At 39.1% G+C, this 15,608-nt stretch overlaps 1 protein-coding gene across 1 annotated transcript in view; it reads right to left on the bottom strand.

The window, feature by feature from the left end:
* Window positions 1-15,608, bottom strand: part of SLIT3 (slit guidance ligand 3) — a 798,116-nt gene that overhangs the window by 321,870 nt on the left and 460,638 nt on the right. Inside the window, exon 6 of the mRNA XM_065410175.1 lies at window positions 15,489-15,560. Within this exon, the coding sequence (XP_065266247.1) occupies window positions 15,489-15,560 (72 nt within the window). The remainder of the gene's footprint in view (window positions 1-15,488; window positions 15,561-15,608) is intronic.

Raw genomic sequence — 15,608 nt, 5'->3', positions numbered from 1 at the left:
CTAAGGGCCCCAGACTTTGACAAACCGTTCCTAGTAACCACAGATGCTTCCGAGCGAGGCGTGGGAGCAGTTTTAATGCAGGAAGGACCGGATCAAGAATTCCATCCTGTCGTGTTTCTCAGCAAGAAACTGTCTGAGAGGGAAAGCCGCTGGTCAATCAGCGAAAAGGAATGCTACGCCATTGTGTACGCGCTGGAAAAGCTACTCCCATATGTTTGGGGACGGCGTTTCCAACTACAAACAGACCATGCTGCGCTACAGTGGCTTCATACCACCAAGGGAAATAACAAAAAACTTCTTCGGTGGAGTTTAGCTCTCCAAGATTTTGATTTTGAAATACAACACATTTCGGGAGCTTCTAACAAAGTGGCTGATGCACTCTCCCGGGAAAGTTTCCCAGAGTTAACTGGTTAACAATTGTTCTTGGAATGAAACATATTGTTAGTTTTTATATAATCAGTAGTATGTCTAAAGGTACATGTGTCTTATTAACTCTGTTTTCTCCTAGAGCTCCAGGAAAAAAATCACAGCCAGTGTGGAACCGGATGTCCAACACTATCTGTGATTTGGGGGGCGTCATAACTATAAAGGGAAGGGTAACAGCTCTCCTGTGTACAGTACAATAAAATCCTTCCTGGCCAGAGACTCCAAAATCCTTTTACCTGTAAAGGGTTAAGAAGCTCGGGTAACCTGGCTGACACCTGACCCAAAGGACCAATAAGGGGACAAGATACTTTCAAATCTTGGGGGTGGGAGGGACAGGCTTTGGTGTGCTCTTTGTTTAAGGTTGTTGTTCGCTCTTGGGACTGAGAGGGACCAGACATCAATCCAGGTTCTCCCCATCTTTCTAAACAAGTCTCTCATATTTCAAACTTGTAAGTAAAAAGCCAGGCAAGGCGTCTTAGTTTTACTTTGTTTTCTCAACTTGTAAATGTACCTTTTACTAGAGTGTTTATCTTTGTTTGCTGTACTTTGAACCTAAGACAGAGGGGGGTCCTCTGAGCTCTTTAAGTTTGATTACCCTGTAAAGTTATTTTCCATACTGATTTTACAGAGATGATTTTTACCTTTTTCTTTAATTAAAAGCCTTCTTTTTAAGAACCTGATTGATTTCTCCTTGTTTTAAGATCCAAGGGGGTTTGGATCTGTATTCACCAGGAGTTGGTGAAAGGAAGGAGGGGGGGAAGGGTCAAATTCTCCTTGTTTTAAGATCCAAGGGGGTTTGGATCTGTATTCACCAGGAGTTGGTGAAAGAAAGGAGGGGGGAAGGGTCAATTTCTCCTTGTTTAAGATCCAAGGAGTTTGGATCTGTATTCACCAGGGAATTGGTGAGAAGTTTCTAAAAGCTTCCCAGGGAAGGGAATGGTGGCAGCGGACCAGAACTAAGCTGGTAGTTAAGCTTAGAAGTCCTCATGCAGGCCCCCACACTTGTACCCTAAAGTTCAAAGTGGGGATACAGCCTTGACAACAATGCTACATCCAAAGGCAGTGCAACCCCACTGAAAGTGTTCAAGTTGTGTGTCCCACCAAATTCCTTGTTTTAATTTGGGGTAAGAGTATTAGAAGTGCAGTTATTTTATAGACCCTTCTCCTTCAGGAATAAAGTCACTCTCACTCAAGCAAATAAGACAAGAATGGGAGCTAAAATAATTGGTTAAAAGTAGATATCTTAAATTACTGGTGGCTCCTTATGCACGTAATACGCTTGTCTTTCATCGAAGGACCTGAACATACAAAGTAAATGATAAGCCCATGACACTTCTGTAAAATGGATTTTACAACTATTTTACATGTGGGAAACTGAGGCATGGAGAGACTAAGAGTCTCATCTTGCGCCGATTAAAGTCAATGGGATTTAAGCATATGACGTGCTGTTCTGAACAGGGATGGATTTAAGCACATGCGTGAGAGTTTTCTACCAAATTGAGGCCTTACCTGGCTTGCTGAAGGTCAACACAACATGACAGTGAGCAGAAAAAGATCCTAGGAGTCCGGTTTCCCAGTTCTCCTCTTTAACCATTAGATATCAATCCCCATTTGATCTATGTTTCATTCCTGAATGTGCTTCACTTTTATAAGGCTGATGCTACATTAGTCTCCCAATTCAGCTTCATCAATGGGACTGATGGCAGCAGCGCTGGTGTAGCCAAGGCTTCACAGCCACCAACATTTTTACTACTCTGTTGTCTAACCCTCGCCACCAAACAACATGATGATAAAAATACCGAAGGCCATTGGCACCATGCTCACACTAGTGCCAGCACCAGTGGAGCTCAACTGGTGGTAGCAACGGTATATACTTTTGGGAGAAAAAGACAAGTGAAGACAAGGCTTAAGGGACTAAATCATTCTCTTTCTAGGAGATATTGTTCATTCAAGCATTTATTCAATCATGGGTCTCTTTTGAACAAAAATCACCAATGGTGCTGAACTATGGTGTTCACGCAGGATTATTTTTTACATCCATTTCATCAGGATCCTCTATTTAAAGTCAAAGCTGCTTTCAAGTTGTGATTCCAGAAAGTGCCTATTAGGAGCTGTGCAACTAATTCCAAGTCATTATGTCTGTAAAAGCAAGTGTCTTAGGCATGTATCCCACCTTTAATTTCACTATGAAAACAAGAGTACCGCCTCTTTAGAGGACTCCACTATTCTGTCTAGAATGCTTAATGCCATTCATTGCTAGTTACCTCAGCAGCAACTTCATGGTACACTATGAAGTACTTCATAAAGCCTCTCTCACCGAGTGAAAGTAGCTCTGTGCTTTCCCCTCCATACTGTTGCCATCAGTCAATACTGCATTCTTCCCTAATACCTGTACCCAAAGATCTGCAGAAATGCTGGTCTTATCTTTGCAAGCTTCTACACATCACATCCAATTGCTCTCCTAGACAGAAAGTGCAACTTCACTTAAACAGAAAATCCAGTTGTAAAAGAATCACTGCAAAGGCAAACTAAAGTTTCAATGGGATGTGGGCATCTCAGTCCTGTAGGCTCCTTTAAAAATCCCAGACTTGATCAAGAATATGCAGTTATCAATAATTATTTTGTAGATCATGTTTTATGTAACACAGTGATCACCTGTAAAACAAAGCAAAATAGAATTTACCAAATGGTGAGCTTTCAGCAGTGTCCACTGTACATTATCATTCATTATATATTACAGTTCATGGGACTGATTTAGCTCCCACTGAAGTTAATGGAATCTGGATCAGGCCCTATATGCATAATTCATTTAAAGCATACCTGAATACATATTCACAAGGAAGACCAGAAAGAAGAGATGAGTTGAAGGAGACTCATGTGAATGCCTAGTTCAGAGCCACAGTCTCTGGGCAATGTAAAAGAGAATCTCAGCTTCCATTTTAAAGAGTTATTTATACCCCTTTCCATAGCAGAGACAACCTTAAAAATGTAAACCAATTCAAAGTAATGCAATCCAACTGCTAGGGTTGAAAGGAACAAGCAGCTGGACTCCACTTCTGCAGCGAGATGCTGGGGGAATCCAATGATCCACATGCCGCAGCTCCCAAATAGAGAAGTCCTATAGTATAAAATCTATTGAGGTCTATCTATTCAATCGGGTTATACAAAGAGAAATTCTAAATAATAATCATAATAATTTTCTAATTTAATTCAGAAGAGAATGGTTTCATGCTTCCAGTTATTTTTGTTTTATTTTGCCCCATCCTAGAGGATGGTTTAAAAAAAACAGTATGGAAAAGTTATTTCCCATTCTATTCTGTAAGACTTCTCCATTGATGCGCACACAATTGTTTTGGCAAAACAAGTCAGTTGAGTAGTGGGGAATCTCCCAATAAAACGTCTCCCCAAAATCCTCAGGCCAGCTCCATGCATGGTAGTGTGATGATAGTAGACACAAATTGTTTGCCTTTTCAGGTATAGAGAAGGATAGCAAAAATTGTCTTGTATACCCACCAAAAATGCTACGATTGTTTCTACTTGTTAAAATGTTCCCCCTCTCCAAGGTTCGCCCTGCACCTGCTGCTGCCAGTTGCCGCAATGCGGCATTGTCTGCTATAACTGAGGTAGCCTGCATGCCCCACTTAGGCCACTAGGAGCATAGAGGGACAAACTCTCAAGCTCTATATACCACATTGCCAGCTACTCCAAAAAGCATAAGGATAACAATGAGTAGGAGGTGGGGCCAAGATAGTACTCCATTGAGTGATATGGCTGCAGCCCACCTCTTCCCCACACCATTCTTTTCCTATCAAGCCTCATCCCAGAGTTTGAAGAGGAGGTTTGGGAGGAAGTCTAGAACCCCATTCCCACCTGACCCTCCATACTAGTGACAGAAGATTGGCTTTCCCCAACTACCTGCTATGATCTGCACCCCCACAATAGACAAGGGGGACATGAAGAACCAAACAGTGAAATGATGGACAGATATGAAATGGGGAGGAAAAAATGACACTGATTTTTTTGAAGGGACTTGAGAGAGGAAATGAAATGCGTATTTTACCCAGTGAACACCACATGTATTGCCAAGTAAGACAGAACATTTCTCAGAAAGCCGTTAAAATTTTAGGTTCTAAAGGAGTATGTATAGCCCTCATGGTGAAGTTACATGCATTGTAAATTAAGGTTGATATGTACACTATTATAAATACATACTAATGGATGGGGCATGTGTCTCACACAGAAACTGGAAATTTAGAATTTGCATGTTCAAACATTCACATTGGAAAAGTTATCATTTATATAGTATGGGAAAGTGAATAACAGACCTTTGCCAAACCCAAGTACAGAGGCAACTATTTGTGCCATACACATTCTTTTGGGTGAAAGGTGCAAAGAAGTCTGCACTTAGATACTAAACTAAAAACAGATTGTTTTTGTAGTAATGATGCTTTAGGCAAAACCTGTCTAATTTAGAAAGTACAAAGTTAAAAATATGCTAAAATATCACCTTGTCCTGACTAAATTTCCCTAAGGTGCAGCTTGCCCAATTGCCAGAGCCAGGAGGCTTCTTCAAGTCCTAAATGATTACACAAGTTAGTTAATTCACTATCATGTGCTACGCGCAAAGAAACCAACACACCTTAAATACTGAATACTCACAGTGTTCCACTCATATTCAGTTCACAAAGTAAATACTTGCAAAACAAAATAGAAGCTTGAATAAATATGAAGCAGTCACCTGATGGTGAATATTCTGCAAACATGAAAAGAAGCTAAATAAATGGAGTCAACTATTCCTAGTAAATTATTTGCTCAGCTCTAATAGATATACACATGCACAACAGGGTACTAACTCCGCTTTGGATGATTTGCATCTCAATGTTGAAATGTAGCAAGTATTAGCTCAAGCACCTCACCTGATTTCAAATGCCATCACAGTAGATGGGGAGAAAGGTTGTTTCTGAGATAAAATGGATCCAAGCCTTATAGGATTTTATAGATCAACCTATCTTGAATTATATCCACGAGCCAATAGGCTGCCTGTGCTGTTGGAGAATTGCTGAAATAAACTCCCTGCTGGTGACTCCACCCAGCAGACTGACAACCTCATTCTGCACCAACTGGAGCTTGTGAGTGGGCTTCAAGGATAGTCTCATGTCTGCTGCATTGCGGTAATCCATGGATTACTGTGGCCACGTCCAACTCTGAGACAGATGGTCACAATCACCCTCACTAGATAAAAATGGAGGAAGGCATTTTTGGTGACTGACACCAGCCAAGATTTCAGAAGTAGAGGGTGTGAAAGCACCTCCAAACTATGCATCTCTAGACAAAGGGCAGGTAGACGTTTTCATTAATAAGTGCACAAATCCTTCCTCTGTACTCTCTAGAGCTTTCCGCCAACCCATCAGTCTCACCTCTACCTTGTTTGGATTAGAGCAAGATACCTCAAACTCAGTCCAAATCCCAACCTTTGCCGGGCACTAGGAAAGTGCAGACACAACGTACCATCTCGGTGTGAGGAAAATGAGACGGAGATGCATATTTGCTGAATACTATTGGTGCTGCAGCTCAAAATGTTCTGCTATCTCCCTCAGTGCCTCCTATGAAATAAAAAAGCCTTGTAGAACCTCACTTAGTAAATCCTATGGGACAGATTATCAATTATCCAAACCCACACTCCGAGCTCTCTAAAAGCAAGGAATGGAAATACGCAAGAGCAATACAGTCTATCCCAGCTAGGGTCTATGTGTGATCCAACGAAACCTTAAAGTCAATGGTATTTAAAGAACATCAACATAACCATTTGTCCAATGTTAGCACACACTGAACATATGTTTAACAATAATTCACCCAATAATGTAAACTCCTCCAATTTATATAGGATTAATAATATTAATTTCTCATATTTTGATGTGTTTCCTTCCTTTATTAAGGCTGAAAATTACAAAAAAAGTGTTCTACCAAAATTAAGTTTGTGATAATGTTATTTTAAAATTAAGGGTCATGCTTCCATCCTTAACAAATCCTCTTTCACCTTCCTTTCTTTTAATAAAGAAAACAGCACATGCTAATTAAAAAATTGAGCATTTTCCTTTCTGTATCCTATCATAACATACGTGTGATTGTCTCATTAAAAAATTCTCAGATTTCCTCTCAATTTCTTGTGTGCATGTGTATATATTATACAAATATATTTTTAGATCTATTTATGCTAAACACATATTTATATACAAGTACAAAATTAAACAACAGAAAAATCTGGGATTGCTGTCTTTTAGATCAAAAGCAGCCTAGAATTCTGCACTTGCAATTTTGTGCCGATCAATTAATTGAAGAGGCCCTTTTCAGGCACAAATGAATTCAGGCACAAATGTACCTGATTTGCAAGCACAATTTCTACCTACAAATTAATTTCTTAAATGTCTATGTGCTACCATTTCAATCACCAATTGGCTGGAGATGCAAAATTATTGGCCTATCTGGACATTTTTGGAAGCTTTAATGTCAAACATCATACAGAGTTCGGAATCTCAGCAGCTACAGTTTAAAGTTAAATATTCAGCATGGTAGATGGTGCGCTGGACCCACAACTCTGCTACAGGGAGCATCCTAGATACATTCTTTTCCACCATATTCAAAATTTGAACTCAAGAGAGTCTAATTTGAGAAGAATCAGGGTTATTATGGACTAAATGGGGGAATGAGTCCCAGAGCCCTCATGGAGGTGCCAGCAGCACTCTCTCTCTTATAATGACTGGGATCCAGGTCAAGCGCTTGTACTGTCCGCAGCTATGGCAGTATGGCAGATGGAGAATGACAAAAAGCAGATTCCAGGCCATTTAGAACTTTATAGGTCATGACCAACACCTTAAACAGCATCCAGAAACTGATAGGAAACCAGCATTGATCCCAGAACAGTGGAGTAATGCACTCCCAGCCACGTGCGCCACTCAGTGAGTGCTGCTACATTCTGTACTGGCTTCAGTTTTTGAAAGGTTTTAAGGCACAATGCTAAGTTGAGCATGTTGCAACAATCTAATCTTGAGGTGACAAAGGCTTGAACAAAAGTAGCAAGGTCTGCATCAGAAAGGAGAAGTTCCAACCTGTTGGCCAGGCAGATGGTAAACAACTGACTGGGTTACTGCTGTGACATGATCATCCAACAACAGCTGTGAGTCATAGCTGTGAGTTCTGGTAACTAACAGCAGATCCATTCCCTCCACTAAGGGATTCATATTTTACCTTCCCTAGCTACTTCCCCCAACACCACCTCAGTCTCATCTGGGTGGCGCTTCAGCCAGCTCACTCTCACCACCACTCTCCCTCAACTACACATTAGCTAAGATGTTGAACTGCATGGTCCAATTCAAATGAGTGAGAGATACACAGCTGGGTGTCTTCAGTGATAAATTGGTCACTTACATCAAGACTGACAGTCAAAGTTAAAAGCTTGCCCTATATTTCCTATACAACTGATGAAAATAGTATATCAGACAGAGGGGAGGAAGGAGTAACAAAGTAGTTACAAGATGAACAGAGCCTGCAAATGAAACAACTAATATCATGGGAAAGCGAGTCTGGCAGAAGTCCCTGAGAGGTCATAAAAACAAGTCCCTCTCAGAAATGTATTTTGTTCTTGATTCATGAATATAATAGTTCCAAATTGGGACTGCTCTTATCTTGATTAGTTCTGCATCCCTAAGGGCTCCTGGGTATTATTAGTTTAAAGGCGATAAAAACACCATGATAGTGGGGGTAGGTGGGAAATGAGCACAGCATTCAAATACACTTCAGTAAGTCAAATCCATCTTCTGTAGATATAGGATATAGTTAGGCATCAATATTGATTTTTCATGGACATGGCTAGAATACTAATACTAATAGGACTAACAAAATTACTAGTTAAAGTACTTATGTGAATATACTGAACCCATCCATAAAGCAACTACCATTAAGGCCGAAACAGGCATCAAAGACTCTTACAGAGAGCCTCTCTTCCCCGCTCTTATTTTGTTTCTGATATAAAACCTGTCACCTTGGTGCCATCTGGATATTGTTCCTTTCACCATACATTGTACTTCCTCAAATTTTTGAAATATGTTATACAACTGAGGTTATCTCACATTTTATTTCCATATTGTTAGCAATGACCGTAGATGTCTCACTGAAAAGTTTCAACAAATAAAAACATTCCTTATTAAACATTAAAACATTCCACACACACACACACCCCAGCCTACCCTGCCAGTGCAGAATTCTTCATTTCCAATTGATAAAACATGCTAATCGCACACATCAGGGTTTCAGTATATTTCAGAAAGTTCCCAGGACTGGAGTGAAAGTCCTCTAGGGCACAGATTTTCTGTTCCTCTTATCTCCAATTTGATTCCTATAGTGGAAAGTGCAACAGCAGCCATGCTCTTTGGACACATTGCTCCCTCCTTCATTATAGAGATCTACAATGAGACAGAAACTGATGGGGGAAGGACAGTTACTGGGCATTCTCTTAATGCTTATCACTGGAGTAGGTCCAGATAGCTAATGAAGTAGAGAAAAGAGGAACTAGCCATCTGTCCAGTGATACCTCTATACACTGTGGCAGTGGTACTTCGCCACAGCCAAGTCTACATTTGTTTCATCTCTGGCTGTCCTGTGAGAGTAGCTTCCTGTCATAACACGGGGGGAGGGAAGAAGCCTGGCAATACTGTTAGAAAAGGCATAGCTTGTATTCCAAATTATTTTGGATTACATGCAATGGGATTAAACCATGTAGTCTGATTACCCACACCTTGCCACTAGCAAGCCCTTTTGAATTTTTGTTTTCATAATATGTCTTATGTGCACAATTACTAGTGAAGAAGTTGAATAGATTTTTAACCCAAATTCATTATCAGCCCAATTGTATTATTTTCCATTTATTTGTTATTTTAATTCAACTGCACACAAGCATGAATGACTAAAGCAAGAGTTATACACACAATTTATTGTGAAATCTAGTTCCCACTACAATATTCTGACTGCACTGTAGCAGTTAAGAATGCACCTCACACAGTTCAAATTTAATCTTGATTGCCAGAACTGATCGTAATTTGCAGAAAAATAGAGCAAGAAATCATTCTCGTGGCATTTTCAGGCTTTCATTAAGCAATGACATCTCATATATTTAGAATTATGTCATGACTTTAACGCCCTGCCTCTCAAGATAGTTGAAGCAAATAAAATATTGAGACATGCCTGGCAAAGCATTTTGTAAATAAGTAAAACTGGCTCTCTGTGTGTCTACACACACACACATATATATATGTGTGCGTAATTTTATGTGTGTGTGTGTGTGTGTGTGTGTATAATTATAAGCAGTAAGACTGTAAACAGAAGAAAACTGGAAGAAAAATGAACTTATGCTATATCTGAAGACCCTGATTCATGCTCACAAAATTTTTTCAAGTTTGTTCATCTGAAAAATCATTCACTGTGTATTATAATCATACATCTGATAGTTCATTGTCATAAGGGGCAAAAGTTATTTACCAGGTTATTGTGGAATACTGTGTTATTTTACATGTTGGAATATTACCAATGGTAACTTGTAATTCAAGGTAAACTGTTGAATTCACAACATAATCTATGGCAACAGAAATGGACTGAAGTAGAAAGTCTGACTGAGGCTAGGTCTACACTGCAGCGGGGGTCCGACCTAAGATACGCAACTTCAGCTACGTGAATACCGTAGCTGAAGTTGCATATTTTAGGTCGGCTTACCTGGCGGTGAGGACGCGGGAAAGTCGACCGCTGCCGCGCTGCCGCCGCCTCCGCTGCCGCCTCCTGCCGAGGTGGATTTCCGGAGTCGACGGCAGAGCGATCAGGGATCGATTTTACCGCAGCTTCACTAGACGCGGTAAGTCGATCCCCGAAAAACCGATTGCTACCCGCCGGATCGGCGGGTAGTGAAGACAAATGCTAAGACACCACAATAATATATCCCCCATTCTGCTTGTGAAAGTTTCGTTGCTTGTCAATGGGTGTTTTACACACAGTCCAAGGGAACCATACTATCCGAATTTAAATTGTTCTAGCAGACTCTGATGTGTTCTCCAGAATACAAGCTTCCACCTAAAGCAAATTTTAAAAAGCCAAGTGCATGATTTGCATCATATTGAGATCTCCGTATTTCATAGTCTGCATAATGAATACGTTTTGAGATATCAGGTTCCAGTTCATAATCTGAGTCAGAAAGAAGACAAGTTCAAACTCCAATACCCCTTTTTTGAATTTTCATTTTCAAATTGAGTTTATTTATTTATTTATTTATTTATTTAAAGTTTTTGATAGTCCCGAGCACTTTTCGCTAGGTTTGAGCTTTGGGACCTGGAAAATATTTTTTGTAGTTTCTTTTTCAGATCAACACCTACTTTTCAGACTCTTACAAGCTAATGAATAGAACTGAGGTTCTGAGTTTAGTTTTTGGTGCTCAATTCACATATTAGAATTTCAGGCATGATTTAGGTTTGCTTTAGAAATCTGGCTGCTAGGGTTGGGATTTTTTCAACCTTTGTGAGTTTACTGTGGATGCATTCCACCCTAAATGTCTTTTAATGCTGAATGCCTTTATACACAGTTTGTTGTCCATTAATTTAAACAACATTATTCACAGAAGTAGGAGTACTCATGGCAAAAGGATTGGAAGGTTTAGTCCATAGCTTGGAAAGCCTCAGAACTCAGGATGAGAGGCATAAGATGAATGAGTAATTATAACAGTAATTAACACTATTAACAACGTACCAAGAACAAAACTGTGCATTATTAGCACTGCACAATGACAACAGAATGTGTTTGAAATGACACTCTTAGCACAGTTTTCTTTGGGAAAACTCTTGGTAATGTGAACTGAATTGAACAAATATGCTGTGGTCTTTTTGTTCCTTTCTATATTGTGAAATCTGCAACATCCAGAAAGTTTTCAAGCTCCAATTTTCAAAGCTATTTCAAGTAACTGGATCCTCAAAAATCCCAAGATTTTAAGCATTTCACTGCTGATGGTGATAGCACAAACACCCAGCTAATATTCATATTAGTTTGTCCAGTTTGGCTGGACATACTGAACTCACCCTGACATTCATTCCTGTTGAAAGGATGTCCCAGAGAAATGAAGATGAAATTCTGAATTTTGAAATAGTTGTGTCATCTATTCAATATTCTTTGGATTACTTGGCTAATCAAGATGTCTGCTAACACCTTTATAAATAAGGATAAAAATGGCACCAACTAAAAAGTGTTGGACTCCTGGGATATGGATTGGAGGATGTTGAGATTTGTTTTGTTTTTTAATGAATCCTAGCCTGTCGACAGCTAAGCTTGTTCAGTTTAATAATCTAATAAATATTTCTGAACGGTGCCATTGTGTCGTATGGTGATATCTGGCATTATAAGCTAAGGACTCAGTGGAGTAGAACAGAAAATAAAGAAAACCCTCCTATAGCAGAAATTATACTTTTGGTTGGTGGGAAATTCACATTAATTTTGCTTGTGTTTTCACTTTACAAATGCATATCAGTTTTATATTTTATTATGATTTTACTCATAAGATGCACCCTCCTTTGAGGCTTAAATTGTAAAATTCACTTTTGAGTCTTCCTAAATTTTATCTAATTGTAGTTCGTATGGAATTACTAATATATGAAGCTTCCTGTACTATTGTGTCATAACAACAATCCATCCACTCCGATATATTTCTATTTTACTTCAAACCACTATGCTGGCACATTATTAGTAAGGCTTTTGGAGATCCAACAAAAGCCACATGCAAGAACCAGTGAGGCTTATTGATAAACTGGCACAGGGCACAGTAACAGCAATGCAACTTGACAATTTATGCCACAAAGTCTGAAGGGCACACTACTATATGTGCCAATTAGAAGTCTGTAAGCATCCTAGTATATACAATCACATTCCTTAACTGAGATATAGGTATCCCAGCCATTAGCACAATACTGTATAAACGCACATTTTGGGTAGTGCAATTAATTGCAGTGACAGCCCAATTTTAACCTTTACTCTGCCCTGTTTGGTGCTAGTTTATTAATGAAAAGAGTTTAATGACAAGTTTACTAATGGCAGGAAGAACTGATGTTAAATAGGCTCTTATACAAGCATCAGAACCTCTCTCTGAGAACCAATAACCCAAAAAATCAGATCATGGGGCTTTCTATTCTCAGGGACAATTGAATAATTTCCCTTCCCGTTCCTAAATCTACTTGGAAAAGCTCATCAAATTCCTCTTCTCCTCTGATGAGTTTCAATTTGGGAAGCAAATGCAATAAAGAGATGGAACTGCTAAAATTTAATATAGTAATTTATTTTCTGTATAGCGCTAAAAATGGGCTAGATATGTTAAGCAACTTGCAAAAGCACATGGCCTCTGCCCCCAAAGAGTTTATAATTTAGGCAAGGATTTACCATGTAAACAAATCTGCATACATTTTGAGAAAGACTGCAATATTTTAGTTTGTGAGAAAAAGAAAAATGAACAAGGCTGCTTCATTTGGTATCACTGCAAATTGTTCTAGTGAACAGTATTTGCCAAAATTACCGTGTCTCCATTATGTGATGGATTATAGGTGAGAACATATTTGCATGCAATTATGTAGTGGTGACTGCACTAGGGAGTGGTCACTTGATGGTCTTCCGGTTCCATTGTTAACATTCTTTCTAAGCGTTGATAACTTTTTGATCTTTGACTCTTTGTAACAATATTCAGGAGGAAGGTGTGACATCTCTTGGGAAGTTAAGCCATTTGTTTTGTTTCACAGACTTGAAGTGCTCAAAATTGCTTTGAAGAGCTTAAATAAAAATTTTAAACTGGGAAGGCAACATAATACTGAGGATTTTGTGCCTGTAAGAAAGATATCTTAAGAATTAGTTAGCGCCAACCTATTTTCTCATCTCATAGAATTAAGACTGATTTCTCCCATAAAATCATGCCTATGTTGAAAATTAAAACTGCCAAGAATAATTGCTATTGGCCAATTCTAAACACAGAGCAGGTTAGAACAGATTCTCCACCTCAACAATTATATTGATTTGGGAATGGTTTAGAATCAGGCCATTACAGACAGACAGGTAGATAAACTAATTCAACATTTGATCGGCTCTGATAACAACGGGGAAGAGAAATATATTGTTAAAAACTATCTCAGAGCCTACGGTTATTAGAATATTATAGTACAAATATCATGTAATTTGCTAGTCAACATACTTTGTTGAAAGTAATAGCACAATCTAGTGTCAGCGGATGTCTGATGCATCATCCTTGGATAAAGAAAACATATGCCATCAGAAAAATATTAGAATTGAACTTATTCATTGTGTAAAATTGGATCATGCTTATGGTAGCTAGTGATGACTTTAAAAAAATCACAATAATCCTTTCAATCTGGCAGAGAAGGAAAATGTAATTGTGGGATGTCATTACCTTTTCTAACAAATGCTATTAATTCAAAAGAAAGGTTCTGTCTTTCTAACTGTATTCTTCACAAAACAAGTTTCCAGCTAGGAGATCCTTCAAATACCTAATGTGAGCTCAACACAAGAGATAAACAGTATTAGGTCAATCACAACATGTTTATTATACATCATGGCTTCAAAACTTGACAGACAAAGACAATAAGTATCTAAAATGACTATCCTAGACAAACAACCATGGAAACTAGCCTTAGGTCATTTAGAGTCTCATCCTGCTTCTACTCAAGTTGATGGCAAGACTCCCATTGGTTTCAGAGTGAGCGGGATAGGGCAAGAACCCCCTATTCAATCTCCACACTTGAATTGTGAGGAGTTTGGTTATTATTATAGGCTCTCCATGTACTGTCCTTTTGTGTGCCTGTCCTCATAATTCAAAAGGCTTTATGTTGATTCATCTCCAGTTTAATTTGGAGCACAGTTTAACCAGCCAATATTCCACTGTTTGCTGTCATCTAGCTAAGCAAAACCTTTTCTGGTAGGCTGGATGGGGCCTTCTCTGCTGTAATTCACTGCATATAGTTAGTGCACTGGACCACTCTTACCGCCACTTCAGGTACTAAGGGGTTTGGTTTTCTTTTTTGTTTGTTTTTCTTTTCTTTTCCGCCAAAGGGTTACACATCTTCAGAAGTGTTAATGCTTTTAGTTTGGAAGAATTAATTTTCCAACCACAGGAAAGCCTTTGTCCCCGTTTGTTTAGTTAAGCAGTACACTAGAAAATGCGTCATTGCTCAGATAAAGTAACTATGTTAGCAATAGTCAAATTATTCTATGCCTAGATACTTAACTCTATGTAATATCTGATTTTACAAAAAAAATTAAAGGCACGCATAAACATAGTTTGTAAGTTTGTAGATCAAAATCAGGCTTCATTGTTGAATCCAATTGAAAAGGTAGTAGTATTCTGCTTATTGTCATTCCGCTATTTCACTAAAACCATTCAAAGGATGCACTTTTACCAAAGATTGGGAAAACATTAAAGACTGTGGTATTGCTGTGCTGCAGCTTTAAAAGAACAAACCTTGGCATGATTCTGGTTCTCCAACTGGGACCTTCCCCATAAGCTAATGTTGTGAGCAAACATGTCAAAGTCCCCTACAACCCCCCTCCCACCTTTTTATTTTCTATTTTATTTTACACATCCTTTCTGTCTAGATCAATTGTGAGATACCTCTAAATATTCTTCTCTCCAAACCTGTTACCCATCCTCTACTCCACATTACACATATATGAATAGGTTTCTGGCTGTACATACTGTACATTACATGGGCTCTGGATGTTATTGAACCCCATCTGTTTCACACAGTAACAAATATGGCAATTTCTATGCTCCTCAGGAGCATCAGCACAGAAGTCCTCTTTTGTAGTTTAATTAGCAGTAATCCCCATCTGGGGGAGGTGAGACATTTCACTTCGCTGGTTATAACACTTTGGCCAGGGTAAGGAGACCAAAAAAACCCCACCCTCTACATTTAATCAGCACTGCAGCATGGAGAGAGACAAACACACACAGACATACAAAAGAAATCACAAAGTCAACTCACAGAATCTCCAAGTCACGCAGGGCTCTGAAGGCTCCATCTTCAATGCAGCTGATCTGGTTGTTGTCCAGTTGCCTGCAGGAAGGAAGGGAAAGTATGAAGGTTTGCTGGGTAACTAAGCTG

The sequence above is a fragment of the Emys orbicularis genome, chromosome 8, assembly GCF_028017835.1.
Source record: "Emys orbicularis isolate rEmyOrb1 chromosome 8, rEmyOrb1.hap1, whole genome shotgun sequence".
In the NCBI taxonomy this organism is placed as follows: domain Eukaryota; kingdom Metazoa; phylum Chordata; order Testudines; family Emydidae; genus Emys; species Emys orbicularis.
The sequence above is the reverse complement of the archived record's forward strand: the minus strand, read 5'-3'. Positions and strand labels throughout refer to the sequence as shown.